We start from the raw sequence: 20,635 nt of genomic DNA, 5'->3' as shown, positions 1-20,635 counted from the left end.
TAAGCACTTCCAAATTAATCATCTTTATGAAGCACTGAAACTCAAGTAAAAGAAAAAAAAATTAAACATTACCAAGCCTGGAACAGAAAAACAGAGAAGCATCTCTCAGGCACCAGAAAACATTTCTGATTACCTTTTTTCTTTTTTTTTTTTTAACCACAGAAATAACATCACTAGATGCAATTTTCATAGTCCTGAACACTGTCTTACACCTCCTTCTATGAACCCAAACAGAAGACTTACTAACTTCAGAGTTGCCAAAGCACACTCTGCAATATCCTACTGACAAATCATTTTATTGTTACACAAAAAATAAAGTTATCACAAAAATGCTCAATCATAGAATTGTCAATAATCCTTCAGGAGAACTATATTATATCACCCCTCTCAAACCACTGAAGAGTTCTGACTTCCAAAAGCAATTCTTGGACTGGTATCAAAATCGCCTTGTTGATTGAAATATGCATACATGAAAGCAAAATTAGGACAAAAAAGATTTTCTGAAAACCAGCATCAGAGAAAACATTTTTTCACATCCATTAACACAAACTTGTCACAAGAGCATAATTACAAACAAAAATGTAATTTACCTATAACTACATCATGGCCATCAACCAGGCCTGCAGAGAAGAGCTCCTGAGAAACGCCATCTGCTGTGTCTGTCCAAAAGGTGAAAGGAATAAGTGTAAGAGTCCACAAAAACAACAAAAAATATCAGTCATCCAATGCACTTCAACAAAAAAATATATTTTAGTTCCAAAACACCCATGGAGGCAGGATTGAATTCAAAATTATCTTTAATTAGGAGAAAAAAAAGATAATTATCTTACCAGCCTCAGCACAGCAAATCACATAAGGTAACGACTTGACTCATTGCAAAGCCCCTACAGACCTTTCCTGGCCACCAGCACTGCTCTCTTAACTAACTACATCCTCGTACACATTTTGCAAGTTCAGTATCTTCACAACCAAGAAAATAAACTGTGCTTTAGTGTGGTTTTCACTGTTTTCTTTATGCCCTCCATTGTTCTGCATATCTAGACAGAGACATGATTGAGTAGGCCTTCTGGCTTGTTGCAAGTGGTGTAAAGGACGTACATGAACAGTCATTATTTTGAGATCTAGGTTTTAAATAGCTTTTAAATATTGTGACTCAGGAAATTCAAAGCTTGGATGGATTTCCTATTAACTGCTGTACCTGCGTGGGTGATTCCTAAGTCCCTGTGACTAGTACTTGCCCTGGATGAAGACCTTAGAAGGCTTAGATGTAAGTAGGCAGGAACAGCAGGAACAAGCCTAAATTCCAAATAAATCTCAGCTGTAATCTGACCCCAGCACTTACTGTGAAAGAGACACCTCTTCCAACCTGGATTTAATTTTAGGTGAAAGCTCTTTGAAGGTTTCTCTAAATAAAGTGAATACTGACTTCTAAGGAATATAAAATAGGTTCATAGTTCAAAGGGTTGCAGTTTTACAAGGATGATACCTTCTTACTCAAAATATTAGCCTTCTGTGCATTTCATCCCAGTAATACCTGATTTTTTTTTAAACAAAGGCAACTGTACAAGTCCTTACAGCTATCAGCACTGGAAAGCCTAGAGTTCTATAAGCATGCAGTAGAGTTTAAAGTTTCAATAGCAGAATTTCTTTCTGGTGATAATACCAAAGCTAGAGATACAGCTAAACTTTCAGCTGAAGACAGCATTTGAAAAATGGTGTGCACTTTTTACTCGTTAATAGACCGTCTTTTATTATAAAAGGGAAAGAAACTTAAGTATTACTACCATCACCACATACACTTTTATAGCTACTATATTCTATTTCCAAATGTGAAAATGAAAATATTGCTAGGCAAGTTCTTATATACCATATAGATCATTTCAATAAGACATGAAATTGATAAAAGTATACTGTGAATAAAGTTTTCTAATATATATATTATGCAACCTTGCGACTAGAATTTACATACATTTACAATTCTTACTCCACTGAGGTTCAATATAAAGCTCTGCACAGTAGGAAACATTCCAGAGAGCCAGTCTGCATTAAGCATAAGCAGTAATCCATTTCTGAAATGCCTTTTTAAGCAGTAAGAGAATAATTCAGTTGCAGGAGCCTTACCTCTGCCTGGAGTAAACTCAAACCGTATGTCATTAAGTTCTTTCCTGGAGTTCCTGAAAAACAGTCAGTGCATACATTAAAATGTAATGAAGAACAGAACAACTATTCAGTTCCTACACCCAAAGAATACCTCTGGCATTGACAACCACATTTTTGTTGCATGTGCTTCCTTGAAAATACTGCTGTCACAAAGCACCTAGACTGGAAATACTCCACTGCATTTTCATGGCAGTATTTTGGGAAAACTAGCAAAAAAATATGCTTAAGTTGAAAATGCATTCAGTACCATAAAAGATAAAATAAAGTCCTCTGATAAATACTTTCCTTTTCATCTTCAAAAGACATTCTGCCATACTGACTCTAATAGTTAAACACAGTTGGAGTTGGATACCTTATCCTCCAAGGACAACAGAAGATTCACTTGGACTTAAAGCTCCCCATTTGAGGTCACATTTATACAAAGATGTTTAAGAGACAAAGTATCCAGCAAATGGTACATGCTGAGAAGTAGAGGTGATGCACACTGTTTATAAAGGGTAAATTCTTTACTCCAAATGAGTAAATTCTTTCACTGACCATCCTTGTCTCAGCAGTGAGGTTCCACCTATATACAAAATGAGCAGTAAAATGTTAAATCCCAATGTTTCTTGTCTTCCTGCTTGCCACAGAGTGTTTTAACCAGTTCAGTGTGTGACACAGTCTTAAGGGAATTAACAGCAATTTTAAAGAATTTCTTTGCAGCCTTATACTGTGCCCCATGCCATACATGCTCTCTTCCATGCATGTTTACAGCTTCAGGTTTAGTTAATACTTTCTTCCATCAACAAAACATCAGCCTCTGCAAAACAGACGTCCATCTCATTTTTGGAAATGACAAGTCAACTGAGCACAGGGAGGAACCTAATTGCTGTAGCCCGCTCTTTTTCTAATGAATAGCTCAATCCACTTGAAATGCTAATAGCAACAGAATGTGTTTTGCAGTTCATTATTCTTCTCCTCAGCAAGGAAACTGTATGCAAGCTCCTATTTCAGCATACCAAGCCATGAAGTCTTGCTGGGGGAAAACTGAATCCAACAGGCAGGCATATTCAGCTGTGACTTACATCTATTACTGCTTGCTAAATACTTCTAAGAATATTACAGAGCCAAAAACAGCAAAATGCAGAAACACAAAACCCAGAATGATTGGCAACACACACAACAGCAAGATAGCAAACCCTGAAAAATGAGTATGCCACATGCAGTGCTTAAAATGAAAAGTACTCATTTACTGAATCCACTAAATGCTTCAAAGCTGAAGGAGTTTCGAGTTCCCAAAATTCTACTCTAAATAAAGAACTATAGGAGTTTAAGATCACTAACACAAAGCTTCAGATAATGAAGCTAGCCAGCTTCATTACCAACTTCTTTCTCTCCCTCCTAGAAAAAAGGGGATGGCTTTCTGTTAAAACAAACAACAACAACAACAAAATAATATAAAAAACATCAACTTAAACCCTATCTCCAAGTTCCCTTTTGACAAAAACCACTTTCCAATAAAAGGAAAATGCACAGAAATGTAACATTATTCTTAAATAAGAAATGTTTTGACTGAATGTGTGATGTAACTCAAATCCTCATTTCCTGCACACTTCAGAAGAAAAAAAACAAGTGAATAAAGACTTTTGCACCTTTGCAGAGCTAAACCAGGAGGTAAGAACTAGATGACCTTTAAGGTCCCTTCTAAGCCAAACCATTTTGATTCTATGACCAAGAAACCTAATACATTAGGTTCTCTGATTATATCTTTCCACAGACCTCCCAAAAGCAGAACACCTACCATATAACAAGGCACCAAGTAATTATGAGCTCATGAAAATTGCCAGCCTTTCACAGCTGTGTGAAAGATGAGCTGCTCCTATACACTCTTTCCTCACGCAGGATGAACATGGCTTTTATGTTATTTTCTTTCCAAATTCCAAAATATCCCAAATAAAAAGTTAAGGAGTCAAATCAGTTTATTTTAATCAAGGTGAAAATTCAGAGAAGGTTGATATGTATTCAGCAATCCAACTTTGCTATTGAGAATTATTTCACTCTGAACTATTTTGAACTTAGGACACTGCTGCTTTCTCTATAATGATATACAACTATTCAGGAAAGAAAAACAATGAAAGTTTGGCAAGATTAATTTGCTAGAAGCCTGTAAGTGCTTTTGCTTATTGTTCCATTACCTGCCAGACATTTATTGATTTCCATAAATTATGTATCCCAATATATAATCCACCAAATAGCAGATGCACTTGAGTTCTCCCCTAAAAGCTCCTCATGCTCTTTTCCAGCCTTTAGACACTTCTCTGGTTCTAGTTAATGTCACTGTAAGTGCAAATTAGTTTGCTAGTTCCCTTGGTGAAAACAGTTTGGATTTGTTGATTTATTTGTAGGCAGAGTTTCCAAGCAGCGTTTCATTTCTTCCTTTTTTTCTTACATCCATTACACTCTTATCATGCAGCAGCATACAGACTTGATTTCTGCTATATAGAAATAGGATTGGAAAAAAGGCACTTAGTATCTTTGTGATTAATAATTTTATCTTCTTCATCATTTCTTAATGGTTCCTATTTTCTCAAATGCATTTTTGAAAAAGTTATTTCTGTTTTAAAATGCCGACTCAGACCTTTATACCATCTCTTATAATACCTCTTATGTGCTTCTAGCTCTGTGCCATTACAGACTAATATACCTTGATTATCATGGATATAACCAGCCCATCCCTCATCTCTTTTTTAAAAGTAGTACATTTTAAGTACTTTGTGCATTTTTATTCACTTCAATTTGATTTTCATTATGCACTCACCTCCAACAGGAAGAATTCCAAATGTTTTGAATAACGGTGATACCAAAGCATGCCATGCTAAGACATTTTGGCAGCCATCTTACCAGCAAAGTAATTTCAGAATCTAAAACTTCCCATTTTGTGAAAGCATGTTCTGCAATTCTTCACTGTTTTTTTGTTTTCATCAGAATCACCTGATGTGCACACCAAGATTGCAAAATCTGATTTTCAAGGGAATAATGCTTCCTCAAGGAAGCAGAAAAAGCACAAAGGCCACCCACTTAGCCCCTCACCTACAAACTTTGGCAATCCTGTCATTAGGATATAAAAGAAAGATATTCTGTTTTGAAGGAAGTATTTGCAAAACAATGCTAATATTGACCAAAATCAGGATTAGAGAATAAACAAATTATGTAACTATTCAGATTGACATGGTTCTACTGACAAAATCATAAGACATGAGAGAGATTTCAAGCATTTGCATTTAAAGACAAAAGTCTTCAAATAATTACTAATGATAGCATGATTCCTGCTACAGTCAATTATCTCTGTTCCACATGATTGACAAAAGATGTGTGTTGTTGAATTAAAACAGAAAATTGCTTGTGTAATGATACAACTTTAAATTAGAGACATTAAATGTCATTATTTCTTTTGTCCTTAAAAGCAGAATGTCTGTCATTCAAAGCAGAATGTCTGCAATTCAAGAAAATGAGATGCCTTGGAATTAAACTTTAGGACTAAAACATGCTGGAATGCTTTGGTTATGTATCAAGCAGTAGATTTACTTTCAATTTTGCCACCTTTTTTACCCTCACAAATTTATCCATCATTTCTTATGCAGGGTTATAAAAAACATCAGCTTCTATTTCACACAAGCTTCAGCATCTCCCATACAGCATTCAGGGAGAGTCTGTGTTCCTGGATGAGATGCATCCTACCATAGCTAAATAACTGTATATTCTTCCTTCCCAATGTAAGAAACAAATTTCTCAGACAAGGTAAACCAAAAGAAGTGTGTGTGCAGGTGTGTAAGAACATCCACATTCTGTCTCTGCACTGCTTGCGTAATTTTCAGAATTCAGCTACTCAATCATCACACGTGGTTTCCAAAGACTGATGTAGGGAGCTAAGTGTCCAAGAATGCAGGTACTGACAGAATGGCAACCACCACAGCTGACTCATGGCTGGAAGAGACAACAGCAGAATGCAGAATGTGTATTCTTTTCTAGAACCAGAAATAAGCTCACCTTTAACCAAAACTGTAGAAACTTTATTATGAAAAGCACCATAACAATGGTGCCACATGGCACCCTCCACCAGTCAGATTTTTCCCTCCTCATATTCCTAATAAGCCCTATTCCCACCAGGACAGAAGCTCCTCCACCACCAGGGACTAATGACACTGGCCAAGCCAGTGTGCTTTAAGAAAAAACACATGCTTAAAACAAACAAACAAACAAAAAAAACCAACAACAATTATCTCACTTGTACAAAATTTCAGTCCCGCAGGTGTTCCTACCATCTAAAATTTGAACTGCATTGAAACTACCATGGAAGCAAAGTTAGAATGGAAAAAACAAGACAGCATAGCCTAAGAAGCAAGGGCGAGCAGTTTGGCATTTGTACTACCTCACTGCAGTGTTGCTGTAATTAAAACCACAGAAGAATTCAAATGACTTGCTCATTTAGACTGCAGAGAAAGCAGAAGTTCACATCAAAATGAAGTGGACTAATCAGAGTGATAGGTGGGTTTTACATCCTAGAGCTGTACTCATCCAATTTTCATTCTACATCTCTGGGGCAAGATCTTGGTGCATACAATGCAAGAAATATAATTGAGGAGGGAAAAGTACAGAAGAGTGGGGTTCGCAGGTTTGTTTAAAAGAAATTTTACTTGCATTATTTTTCTTGCTGGAAAAAATGCTGGAGAGACAAATGTTTGGCCTCACCAAATGTCACTCAGATTTCAAAAGGTCATCTGCCTTTTCTCAATAAAGTGTCACCCATTTTTCTCTTTCACCTGCTTAAGGCAGAAAGCCCAGGATAAATACAGTTCCCCCACGTAGCCTACGTAGCCTTGTTTTCACACTGCCAGCTTATTTCACTGCACTTATTTCATTGTATTTTTTTATTAAAAGCAGAATTTTAAGTATTAAATACCTGTACTGATGATCTGCAGTACCTGTTTATTATCTCAGTTTTGATTAATTAAAACTTTATCTCAACTTTATTTACAGAACATAGTTAATATATACACAACAGTGAAATACAAACTGTCACTTTACTTTCAATATTATAAAGAGGATGAGGGAATAAAATCTTGGAATAAACAAGTAAACATATTCATTCATGCCATATTTGAGGATTAGCCAGGTCTCAATCTTCTACACATTTATGTTCTCTGCCTTACAACTTTTTTATGCTTCAGCTGTGGAATTTAGTTATTAATCTAGGGTAGAGCAAGTGAGAATCTCCTACCTAAACAGAAATCACAGTTTACTTTTTTCCTCCTCCTGCCCCCACTTTCTTGATTTCTGAAGTCAGGATAATATGCACACAGATGAACCAAAGCAGGAATAAGAGGAATTTATATTTATTAATGTAATTTTGTGAATCAGAACTCAAAGGCTCCTGTGGGATCATATAAACACAACAGAACAGAGCATTTGTAAAGAAGCATTAGCCTCCTGAGGATTCACCACATGCTTGTGTAAACCTCTTTATTTCTAACCCTTTCATGCTCAGCTGTCATTTACTAATCAATACCCAGGCTCCTCCATTACAAATTACCATCCTATCAAGAGCAGATCATGCCTGTTCAGCACTGCAGAGATGGCTCTGCTCTACTTACTTTTAATTACTTCAGGTCAATTCTAAATTAAACCAAAAGGCATTGCTGCTAACTTTTGGTAAGAGCAAAAGAGATGCTTGAATTCTCTTCTGCTTCCAGATTCCCACCAAGAAGAATGGGACTAAAATCTCTCTATTAATAAAATGTGGTCCCAAATAATTATTTTAAGTTCATCAAAATCTTACCATTTACCTCGGTGGTTCTGGAAAAACTCTATGATTTTATAACTTAGCTCCCTCTATAGATATTGCTGGAAGAAGGAAATACATTTAGTTTATGATGTTTCACAATCAAGTTATAGGACTCAACAGTCTAATACACAAAAAAATGCCACTACTATTTAATCATCACATGATCTTGGGTGAAGAGCAGACCCCTCACTTGTTAATCAGTACACATCAAGAGGTAGCAGCAACACAAACCACAAAACACACCCAAATGATGCTTTCAAAAGTGAACAGCCAATGCCAAAGTGAAACGCTGTCATTTGGCTGTTAAGCTGTTGGAATGAGACAGCAGCAGTTACCTATTAAAAGATTTACTGTCTCTATACCACTTACCAGACAGAAAAGGCAAGTGCACATTAAAAAATCAGCCAACAAGGGAATTGTTATGGTCCCAATCAGATCAGCTGGGAACACTGTCCAAGCTCCAGGGCAGCTAATAGCTCCTCTCTCAGGAGGGGTCCTTACAAGGCTTCTATACATAGCTGGTATGTCTAAATTGCTTAAGACTCAAAAGAAACTAGAGTGCTTTCCATCTAGTAGAAATGAATGCGATATGATAGTGAGACTTAGAAAATGTGTGACAGAAGAAACACAAGAAAACTGATACTATTTAGAAGTGACATATATACATTAAGTCCTTTCTCTCAATCCACTGGTTTACAGCCCCAAGTCTACATATTATGACAAAGAAGTGTTAGAACTAGAGACATTTTAAACATATCTATATCCAAATATGTTGTTAGAACTAGAGACATTTTAAACATATCCAAATATGCTGCTTCTCTCTTTCTGCAGTTGCTGATGCCAGAAGCTAAATCAGAAGAACATTAAAAGCCCTTCAATTTTTTGACTTGCTATGTTCATTTCCAGCTAAGTTAAGCAGCAAATTCTGAAACAATATTTTTTGCCTCAGTTATCAGTGACTCATTTCACTGCACAGGCAGTGAAAAGCAGTATTCACTTGCATCATCTTTTTTGAAATTCACACTTCCTACCTGCTCTTATACATCAGCAGTGGGAATAACTTTGGCAAAAAGCTATCAGTTTTTTTTGCAGCAGAGATGGCAATATTGATCATAAGTTTTTTCCTCTGAAATTATTCTGAAGTAGCACAGAAGTTGTTTTTTTTAAGAGCAGTGGTAAAGATTTAACTTCTGAAAAGCATCAGTTTCTAACAAGTACTTGAAATACAAGAAAGGCATACATAATTATACTTAGAAATTATTAATGTGGTAAAACCTTAATGCTTGGTGAAAACCAGAAGTGATCTAAAACAGATTTTTTCCTAGAAGGAACTGGAATTAAGTACAGAGAACATCAGTAATGTTAAAAAAAACAATCACCTGGAAGTATTCAGAGAGCATTTCAATAACACAGAGGACAACATGCACATAATTTGATCACTTTGTACAATATTACAGCACATTGTGGTTATAGCTCCCTTTCTGGATTTGCCTGTAATTTGACTTATCCACTCTGAGTGTATCTCTTTATGTAAAAAAAACAATCACCTGGAAGTATTCAGAGAGCATTTCAATAACACAGAGGACAACATGCACATAATTTGATCACTTTGTTAAACATTACAGCACATTGTGGTTATAGCTCCCTTTCTGGATTTGCCTGGTAATTGACTTATCCACTCTGAGTGTATCTCTTTATGTTTTGATACCAAATATTATTGATCAGTGCACACTTTAAGGAAACCTGTATTATCTGCATGACTGAAGTGATACATCATCTGCCTGACTGATAAGAAATACCAGTGGAACTTAGAGATTAAGCAAACAAAGCCTTGCTTTGTATGCTTCTGCATGCCTGGTGCACAAGAAGAGGGATTATAACCTGTTATTCCAGTGACAAATTCTTCAAGTACAGCGCTGAAAACCAGCCACAATGCTCGAAGCCAAATGTCAGTTCCTTAAATCAGAAAGCGTGAAAGGCCAATCACTGCCAGGAGGCTGGGGGTGTTTCAGAATAGAGCTCTAGAAAAGTGATTTTATTTATGAAATCAAGACACAAGATTTACAACAAGTTCTACAGGTATATGGAGATTTTTTAATAGAACCTTGTAATTTCCCAGTGCACAAAACAGGCTTCAAGGGGAAAGCACAGAGAAACTTTTGACTTTATCCAAATCAAAGAAAGTTTTAAACAAGTTGAATCAAAAACTCCCTGAAAGTCTGCATCCTTTCAGTCCTGCTGGCTCAGGGTTTTACAGTGCTGATCACCTGTCAGTATATTACTGTAAAACAAAAGGAGACTTTTAGGCAAACCAGAAAGACTCCTGACCACCACAAAAATTACAATCTGTATATTATCCATCTAAAAGTCATGCATCCTGACTAGCTTATCAAAAAGAGTGGGAAGCATGGAAAAAAAGTCTAAGCTTTGTTTTAAAATCTTCAAAGGTTTCATCTGTTTATCCCACCAAACTTTCTCTTTACAGTAAATCAGCTTCACCAGCAAAGTCTGCTCCCATTTTTGTCACACCTGTGTCCCAGTGCACCTCTTGTGGCCATTCACTTGCACCACTACAGCAATGACAATTGTGAGGCAAAACAAAATAAATAAAATCAAGTTCATTTAAAATTTTGCCTTCCCCTCAAAAATATCAGAATTCACAAACCAACCAACTGAAAGGGGGCTGCTTTACAGGGACCCAGCACAGTGCAGAACATCCCTCCCAGTGGAAAGATGGAGAGCCACACCACTAAGTGGGAACACACAAAAAATTATTTCAAATTATTTCAGCCCTGCCCAATGTACTACACCAGCACATTCACAGGCATCTCTAGAGCAGATGAATGGAGATGGAAGAGTGTGATCTCTCAAGGCAAAATAAATGTTTTTAAAAGTATTAGAAAAATATGTAAATAGAATCGAATTTTGAGCTATCAAAATGCAAACCCTAATTACGGTTCACAATGTACATACATTAGTAATGTACATACCATTAATAATACAAATAAAATTATTTTTAACACTGAGATCGATTCAAGTTTTCAATTGTTTCCTTTAACATAAAGAAGGTTGGGGGTGGTATTTAGGTTTCATTGTTATTTTTTATTTCTCCTCTTTTTTCTTTTGCAAATAGTACCATAAAAAAGGCAGAATGGAATAAAAAAGTTCTAATTATTTTAAATTTTCAGTAGAATCAACATCCCCAAATGCAATTGCCTGCATGATTTACAATCTCAGCTGCGCAGGTTAAAAGCTTATTCCTTTCCATCTCAATATTTAGACATACAAATCTTCTTGATAACCTAAATTTAATAAGCAAAAAAAATATATATTGATTCCTTGACTCAATAATTATAAATTTTTCATTGTTTTGATAAAAAAATACCATTTTTCTATAAATGAGTGATGATATAGCAATTGCATACAGGATTATCTAGGTGATAATTAAAGTAAATTTTTCAATTTTTAATTTATTTTCAATAAAAATACAGCAACGCATAAAAACATCCTTAAGTAGTGAATAAGAAATACATCATTTACCATGTTTAAGAAGCAAGCTTTGAAGGAAATAATATATGTAAAAAGGAAAAGCAGGATTAAAATCAATAGTTTAATCAAGGGTTCCTGCTTATGATTTCAGTCATAATTTAATCACGGTTATAAAGGGTATTTAAATGAAATCTCCCTGCTATGAAAATAAAATTCAGTTCAGTAACAACATCCTCACACCTCGCAGATTCCCAGGACAAACCCCTTAGATGTGGTGACAAAATACAGCTTAATGCTGTAATCAAAGGTACATTTATTTCAAGAATCATACAAATGTTTTTGTTCTTGAAATTTTATTTATGATGTTTGTAACTGGATCAATTCCCAGACTACACAGAAGTTCTGTTACTTTACAGTTGTAAATCTATTCCACAGCTTGGAGTGTGTTTGTGGATTTTGTCATTGAATACACTTGATAACAGAAGCCACTCAAATGGTAAAAACGAGGGTGAAAAGATATACATTAGCCCCACTTCTTACAAAAGAGATTGAAATGATGGAAGTTTTAGTTTAACATATCAAAACAAACATATAAAACCATTTTAAACAGAATGAGAATTGAGAACATTGATTTGTGGTACTAAGCTAATTATCAAACTCATTCTGCCCCCAGCCAGACCAGATTTTGGGATTTGCTTGTTCATAGTTCTTGGGGGTTTATTCCTATAAATGTAAGCTTCAAACTTGGGTATTAACAAACACAAGAGTAGCTCTACTAGGTACCTCCAGCCAAGTACCTTTTTCTTATGACTTTACATGTAATTAATTTTGTAAGAAAGATGTCAAAAAGCCAGGCCAACATAAAAGCAGGAAGATCAGCACTTGAGCTCGTGCTCAGACTAGTGAGTGATACTCCATTGCCTGTGTCCCGGTGCACACAGGAAATCACGTTTGACTCAAGTCCTACCAACTCTGCTGCTGCAGTGCTTGCTGCCAGCTACTCCTTGGACTTGTGTCTGTCCAGATCCCCAGGAGGTATAGTTCACAGAACTCATCAAATGCCACAGTTTCCAGCTACATTAGCAGAAGAAATGTTTTTCTATTATATATACACACAAACATGCAAGTAATAGAGTGACATTACAAGCAATTTTGCCTTAGCATTTTCTCTACACTTTATTCAAGATAAGATACACAATATCAGAAATATCCCAGTAAAATATTTGGCAGTAAAATATTTGCATTTGCCCCTTTATTCTTCCATAGGCTAAATTCATCTAGTGTGCAGGAACTGTATTAAATTAGGTCCTGGGACCTTCCAAATTACTGTCAATAAATTATCTTCCTGTCATAGATGCTAATTTAACCATCTGAGATTGCTTCAGATAATTTGCAATTCTTTACTATTAACCATTAACAAATCTCCTAATTTAACATGAAATATCTCTGTTATTAATCCAAGTAGTCAAACCTCTAACAGTGACCTTCCTAAATCTGTAACTGCAGCAGCTTGGTGGTTAGATTGGAAATTTCAAATCCAGGGTGGTAATTCCTCCCCACTTGCTTTCCCTGGTGCTGTGAACAGTCCTGTTGGAGGACTAAATCACAGACAATTGCCTTGGCCTCTCTTTATGGAGTTCCTGCCAGGGTCTGCTGCTGAGACACGCGGTCTTCACAGCCTTACTGGAAACAAATTTGGATTACAGATTTCATTCCTCCCTACTCTCAAATACCACTTCCTCTTGAGGGTGAGGATACAGAAGATACAGAAGAATGCATCAGCATTTCCAAGTGGCAATTGCTCAGGCTGGGTCAGAGTTGCACACTGTGGTAACAGATCCAGCCAGTCAGAACCAGTATTTTCAGCTCACTGCAAAATTCGAGCATGGTCTCTTAACTACATTTGAGCTTTAAAACACTAATGGCCCATATTAAGCATTTAATACTAGAGCCTTTCAAGAGCTTTGCATGGAATTACCTAAAACAGCCTGCTGATAATTTCCCTTTTGGGGCAATGTACTCCAAGACACAATACAGAAAAAGGTAGAAAAAATTTGGAAATTGCTGTCTCCAGCCAATGAAGTAATCCTGACAGTAGAGAATTTTTTGACAAATTAGCTCACTGAAAAATCTATGAAAACAGAAATGTATTAAATACAAGGTAAGGACAGATAAATCAGTTAGTTTTGATGGTTTTCCCTTTTCTTGAGTAGGGGAGTTAAATACCACCATTTGTATAAAGAGTACCATGGAATTCTTCAAAGATTATTTCAGACTTTGAGTTGTGTTTCTGATCCCCAACAAGGCATTTGCAGTAAACAGAGGATGGTGTTAATTTAGCACACCCTACTGAATTACTTAGTGAGTCCAACCCTGCTGTGACTGGGAAAAAAATAATAGAACCTGACCATCCAGGTAAAGAACTACTTAAATGCATTGATTCTTCTGCCAGAATTCCTTTTTCATGAAAACAGTTTTTAATTTTTATGGGTAATATTAACCTTGTTCTGGAACATACTGCTAGGAAAAAAAATGCAAATACCTTGCTAAAGACAATACTTATAGACAGCAAGTGGCTACCTGAGCTTTGGTGAATGTTCCATAAGAAAATAACTCTTGCCTTTAAATTAGTAAATATAAAGAAATTCTAAATACTGTCTCAGAATCTGTTGCTGGGCAGAGATATAGGCAGCTTGTAGCCCCCACGGTCAAATCAGCCCTTCACAAAGTGCCAAACAAAAGAAAAGTGTGTTACTTAGAGCAGCCCACACCCCTGCACTTCTCCCAAACACACACACACACACATTCTGACCCTACTCACATGCTCAGGCTGCCAGCAGAAGCAAAGCCTGTGCCAAGATTTATAACTCTGCCCCCCTCCTGCCACTGAGACCAGACACAGACAGAGCTTACATGGGACAGAGGTCTGCACCACAGAGCATTCTTCCCTCAAAAGCAGGACAGTTAAATTAACAAAACTCTGCAAAATTACACATCAGATTTTTGGTTTTTTCAATGCTGCTAACAGTGTTGCCAGGCTCGAGAGCATATCTGCTTTTCAAGACTGTTTTTTTTTTCTGTTTAAAGGAAACTCTCTGATTCCTAAAACAGAAATTCTTGTTTTTTCCCTTTCTACCAATAACTACTTATATGTTCATAAATATAAGAAATTAACCTCATTACTACAGACTTGTTTTTAAGGAAGGTAGGGAGAGGGAATTTTTTCCAGCCATGAATTAAAGAGGATCCTTAAAAAGAACAGAAGTTCATTGTGCAAGTAAGAAACTCAAGTCTCCTAGGATCAGTCCTCCTTCACTCGTGGCTTTGTGCAGAAAACTGAAAGCATAATTCTTGATGTTTCACTGTACTTGCAGGTCTAAAATGTTTGCCCTCTGAATATGCAAACACTGCAAATAACTGGGTAAAACACTAATCTCTCTCTGGGATTCATGATAATTTATGCATTAATAAATTATTGGTGCAATATAAAGCACCTCACTGGTACATCCACACAGCAGTACAAATTGGTCTGTTTGTAAATGGTTTCATCTACCTGCCAGCAGAGAGATGAAAAAGAATATTGATAGCATAACTAGGCTGTTATGCAAATTGGACAACTAAAATTATTCCAAATAATCTCTAAGTCTTTCCTATTCCCACAATAAAATTCATTAATCCTCTCTTTTGTATACAACCTTTGACAGCCATGCACTTTTTTTTTTGCAGCTGCCACTAGAAAAGAAAAGGGAAGAAATTAGATTTTGAAAGTTGGCACTCATTCTGTATAATTTTTTTTTCTGCTTACAAACAGTGGAAACAGGACACTAACAATTTTTGATGTTACTGTTTTAAAGCTATTTGTTAAGCATAAATCTGCTATTTGTTTCTAACATACTGGTTGTAATTTTCTAATTATTTCAGACTTCTCATGTTTTTGTTAGCATAAAAAACAGTAACACTTAACTTTTCTCCATAGCAATAATTAGGAATTTACAACCTCACATAGATATCCTGTCAACACAAACTGGATGTAAGCAAGTTTTAAAGTGAGTGGTAATAAGCTTTTTAAGAAAAAACATTAAAAAAGCTATCATACACATAAAAAGCTATCAAAGTTTCGTATGAAGAAATAGTTTTATCCAAGAACTAGACTGCATAATTAAGCAATTCAAACCTTAGTTATAAACTAATTTTAACTAAAGGTAATCTGACTAATTTCGACTAAGTAAAATTTTAAGTCAGACAACATATTTGTATCCATTTTCTAAAATACCCATCTCTTCTCCACAGTGGCTGATCAAACTTGCCAGTGAAAAACATTTTGAGTAGGCAACTTGTAATACAGCTATGGTTTATTTCTGTCAGAGGCTGACTGCTGAAGTGTGAAAGAAACTCATTAAAAACTTCTCACTGTGATTCTGCATTATAAGGAAAAAAAGAGAGAGAAAATACTTAATGAAGGGTACACTTAGCCTGAAGACACATTCATATTCTGCTTTTCATTTTACACTATTTCAGTAAACTATTAAAAGACAGCAATTAGTCCAGAAACACTATTCATACTGGTCATACTGGGAGATTATACACTTCAGCACTGATTTTATGTTAATATTATGAAAGCAATGAGATAGATCAAAATAATACAGCTAAATAAATAGAAGGATCTTTTACCTTAATCTTAAGACAAGATTCACCGCACATGGAACTTCACTGTATTCCTCACTAACAGCAGGCTGAGACTATTAAAGAAAAAAGCAAAAAGTCTTGTAAAGGATGCCAAGGGAAAAAAACAAATCACAAAAAACTTTTCATGCTAACAGTTTGAAGTTAGCACAGAATATTTAACACATTCTCTAACTCTCAGAAACCCTTTAAACATTTTCAGTACACAGCCTATAATATAGCTGATACCAGTAAAATTCCCATATTTCAAGTACAGAGAAACAAGTAATAAACAAGGCCTGCATTAAAGCACTGAGTGTAGGAGCTTATAATCCACCTTGCACCAAAGCAACAATTACCTATTGAATAATATGCACACAGTAAGAATTCCAAACCTCTACTCACATTATTTTTGCATAACAGTTTTGGTTGTTAAGGGAGTCTTACATCTACCCATATGCAAGGAACTAGCAGCACATCAAAGCAGGTATCAAGCTCAGAGGATGTCTTCCACAGAGAAAAATCAGGAACACTGACATCTTTCACCTTATCACTCCTCCCTCACACTGTGATATCCTCCAAGCTCTCAACTAAAATCTGTACGAAGTCTCAAACAAAAGTGTATCCTACATACAGAATGCACCAGGCTCCTCTACCCTACTATGATTTCTTACCCAACTTGGCATATTTTCACCAGTCACAGAACAGCCTGTTCAGAAGTTACAAAGGGTTCAGAAGCCCTCCCAAAATAAAGACTTACATTACAAATTTAATTTTACTTTTTTTAACAGTTCCATATCAAAGCTACTTTAAAAAAAGTTACATGAGATCTGTATTTTATTGTCTGTGTATTTTCAGCAAACATAATTGAATTTTTGGAAAATTCTTTTCACAATCACTAAAATGAGAACGGGGTTTTCTCTGCTTCAATTAAATTCCTTTCATTCATATAAGCTAGTATTATTTCTGCATCTTCAACAGACATGTTATGCCAGTATATAAGAATGTGGATCCCAAAGACCCAAGAGGCACACACCAACAGTGACAAGATGCACTCGTCTCAATTCCAAGTTATCTGCTAGAGCATTTCAGGAAACAAAAATCAACAGAAGACTTCAAGCAGAGGGTTTTTCCTCTTTTATAAACTAAGCAACTATTTTATTATGAGTTACCTGTATAAACCAGGTCACAAGTAGTAGAACTCTCAACATTTAAGACAGTAAGACTGTGTGGTGAAAGTCCTTTTTCTGTACCCTGCTTACATCAAGTATCTGAGATGCTAAAGAGCTTTGTAACTTAGGCTTGCAATGGAGACATTGGGTCATCACAGGAGCTAACAGGACTAGGCAGGAAGCTGCTAGGTTTTTAGAAGATTTCTCTGACACCAACGAAAATCAGAGAATCTAAAACAGCAGGTGAAGTGGCAAGGGTCACCCACCCAAGGAACAGACATTTTTAAAGACCATTTAGCCTGTAAGCCATAATCCTATTAAACAATTTATTATAGCAGCAATGCTTAGCACACTTAGCACAGGCCATGAAATCCCATATAGCATTTCATTCTTCTGAATTATTTAATATGCTTCAGTACTGAACTATTTTACTGTGTATGGAAGGAAATATTTTAATTATAACTACATGTCATGATATGGATACTAAGAAGAAAAAATTATTTGGAGATGTTCTGGCTACTCCAACGCAGCCTTCATTACCCTTATAGACAGCAATTAGTGTGATCTAGTTACAAAGATTCATTAAAAACAGTCATATTACCTATCTTCATAAATTTTCCTGGGCACAAACATAACATGACTTTTAAATTCCTATCCATCTTATCCACTGTGTGCTGAAGTTCATTGTTACAGGCACAATGGCATAACAGCTCTCTCCTCACAAGCACTTGCCATACAAGGCTGCAGAACACTACTCCCACCTCAATTCTCATTTTTAACAGTAGACATGAAAAAGAAATTCCTTTACTCAAATGCTTGGAAGAAAAAAAATTTGATAAAGACATTTTTACCTCTGCATTCTCCTCCTCTTTCAGTCTTCGTGACTGGAAAACAAATGCAGTGAGATATGAGCTTTATGCAACAAAGATCCATAAATACTAACAATTAACATAAAGACAGAATGTCTTTTAGAGTATAAATGTCTTGGCACAAAAATACCTTTTCCTGAGAAATAGCAGCTTTGCCTTCCTCACTCTTCTCATCCATTTCATCATCACTCCACTCCCAGTCCCCATCTTCTGTTTTATGGAGGTGACCACTGGAACCTGGCACTCGTCTGACCTACCAAAATATTGTTTACTATTACACAGACATCTTCAGTCTTTATTGGTGTTCTGATTAATCAGCAATTATTTGCAATTTTTATTCTGTGTGCTCTCATAAAAATGCTGCAGGAGCCACTAACATGTTCTATTAATATCTGACCACCTTAAGCCAGGTGTGTTTTGATGCCTTGCATCATATAAGCAGTGATCAACTTGGTTCTACATTCTGCTGGTTCGTGGCAGTGATGGAAAACACAAAACAGGGAAAAAAAACAACTAAATATACAAATCTGACTAGAAAAATTACTGTGTTTTTCAGCATAATGAAACTTTAAAGAAAGACTGAACTGGTATTAGCCCTGCTCTAAACCCCTGTGGTTTGCTGCAAACTATAATGTGCAGAGAGATGCAGCATGGGACAAATTCCAGCTGCTTCTAAATCCCATTAGGTACCATAACAGCAAGATGCATGACATGAAAATAATTTAGAATACTTCAAGTCTGAGACCATGAGAAAGGAAATTGTGATTCAGGCATTAATACAATTTTTCCAAAACTCACAGAGAGCTGGACACTTAGGTTATTCCTGTACTGGGTTTAGGCCACGCACAACTTTGAGTTGGCTGGCCTGACACAACAAGAGCATGAGTGATAGGAGCCTTCTTCCAAAACATTGTCTGTACACAAACAGGTATCTTGATGTCTGTCAGGACTCTTTTCCACTCTTCACTTCCCAAGCACCCACCTGCTCCTTCCCCTTTGCATATGTAAGACTAAACCAGAGAAGAGGGTGACATTTTCAGACCTCACCACCCTTCTGCATTTTCTTATGATATTCCTCCCTTACATTTCTTCCCTGTACAACGGAATTAGAGTGCCCTACTCAGTTTCTCCATATTTTGTTCTCATTTCTAACTGAGAAGAGGGGAACCTTATGCAGGACACTGAGGAAATACCCTACTCCATCTCTTGATGGACAAATTCTGCACAATTTTCCCTGTTTCCCATACCAAGCTCCTGTTGGACCAATTTTAGCCTAGCTACCTCCAAGCTTGGTAGAAACAGCTCTGTTGTGTTTGGGAGGGAGGACCAGGCAGACATCAAAGCAAGCAGTAGCACAGCAATTCTTTCCTCAGCTGCAATCAGCCCAGGCACAATCAGTGGGCTCTTACTGTCTACAGCATCAGGGATCAGCACAGACACAAGGTAATCTAGCAGGAAATTTGCCTGCTGCTTATGGATGTAATTTATTATCCTTCAAGGAGACTGAGGTAGGTTTTTGTTTAACAGCACAGGCATCTTCCAAATGCCTCTACACAAACCTAGCAGAGGACATCATCCACAGCTAAAACCACGCTCTTCCAGCACAATAGGATATATTGATTTACAGACACATTCAAACATTGCATTGTGCACTAATCAGTATCTTCTTCTTCTGCTTCCATTTTCAGTTGTTTTGAAGACTTATTCTAAACAGAATTATTCTAATGGGGCTTAATGATGCTCGCATCATTTGCAGAGAGGAGCGCATTTCAAGTTTTTAAATCGACTGCCTTTTAATAAAAAATAAACAAATGGCTCAAGTACAAAGCAAAATACCATATTAAATTAAATTATTTTCTTGAGAGGTTTCTGAAAGCAGAAAAACAAGTTTACTGGTACTCTGTTTCAATCAGATTGATTCCCACCAACACACATATTCACAGGAAAGAAATTATAATTTCAGCTAGAGCAAATTACCCAACCTATTCTACTTTCAAAAATGTGAAATTGTTGTCTAGAACATTTTTTTAATTGGTGTGTGTGCTTAGCACTTGCAACACTTGGTGAACTAATTTGCACAATTTTTAGACTAACAAGCCTGGCTTTGATCACTCAGTTCTGGTTAAAGCCACAATGAATCAGTCACATATGGAGGGCATGTGCCCTATCTAGGTGAAGGAAAGAGCACGAGTGGCAAACATCATGTCTGCAAAATAATTGGGGTCTTTTTTGTTCATAGTAAACATCTCACTCTAGTATCAGATTTTGGATGGAAATATACATGATTTATATAACATATTAAATTTCTGTCCTGGCTATCATTTGAGATACTAGTAGCAGACTGATACCACAGGCAGCATGCCTGCGTTTCACTCCAATAATAACAGCATTGAGGCAACTGAGAATATTCCACACATTTCTCCTGATACCCTGCTACAGGTTGTCCATTTTACAGAGAGAAA

At 36.3% G+C, this 20,635-nt stretch overlaps 1 protein-coding gene across 4 annotated transcripts in view; it reads right to left on the bottom strand.

Moving 5' to 3' along the window:
* The window catches only part of STK39 (serine/threonine kinase 39), an 80,761-nt gene that overhangs the window by 19,104 nt on the left and 41,022 nt on the right, over positions 1-20,635 (bottom strand). For all 4 annotated transcript variants that reach the window (XM_039701601.1, XM_039701609.1, XM_039701594.1 and 1 more), the window contains 5 exons: positions 18,304-18,426; positions 18,156-18,188; positions 16,142-16,209; positions 2,122-2,174; positions 591-659 (listed from right to left, as the gene is read on the bottom strand). In XM_039701601.1, the coding sequence (XP_039557535.1) occupies positions 591-659; positions 2,122-2,174; positions 16,142-16,209; positions 18,156-18,188; positions 18,304-18,426 (346 nt within the window). The remainder of the gene's footprint in view (positions 1-590; positions 660-2,121; positions 2,175-16,141; positions 16,210-18,155; positions 18,189-18,303; positions 18,427-20,635) is intronic.

The sequence above is a fragment of the Passer montanus genome, unplaced genomic scaffold, assembly GCF_014805655.1.
Source record: "Passer montanus isolate IOZ18808 unplaced genomic scaffold, ASM1480565v1 scaffold1, whole genome shotgun sequence".
NCBI lineage: Eukaryota > Metazoa > Chordata > Aves > Passeriformes > Passeridae > Passer > Passer montanus.
The sequence above is the reverse complement of the archived record's forward strand: the minus strand, read 5'-3'. Positions and strand labels throughout refer to the sequence as shown.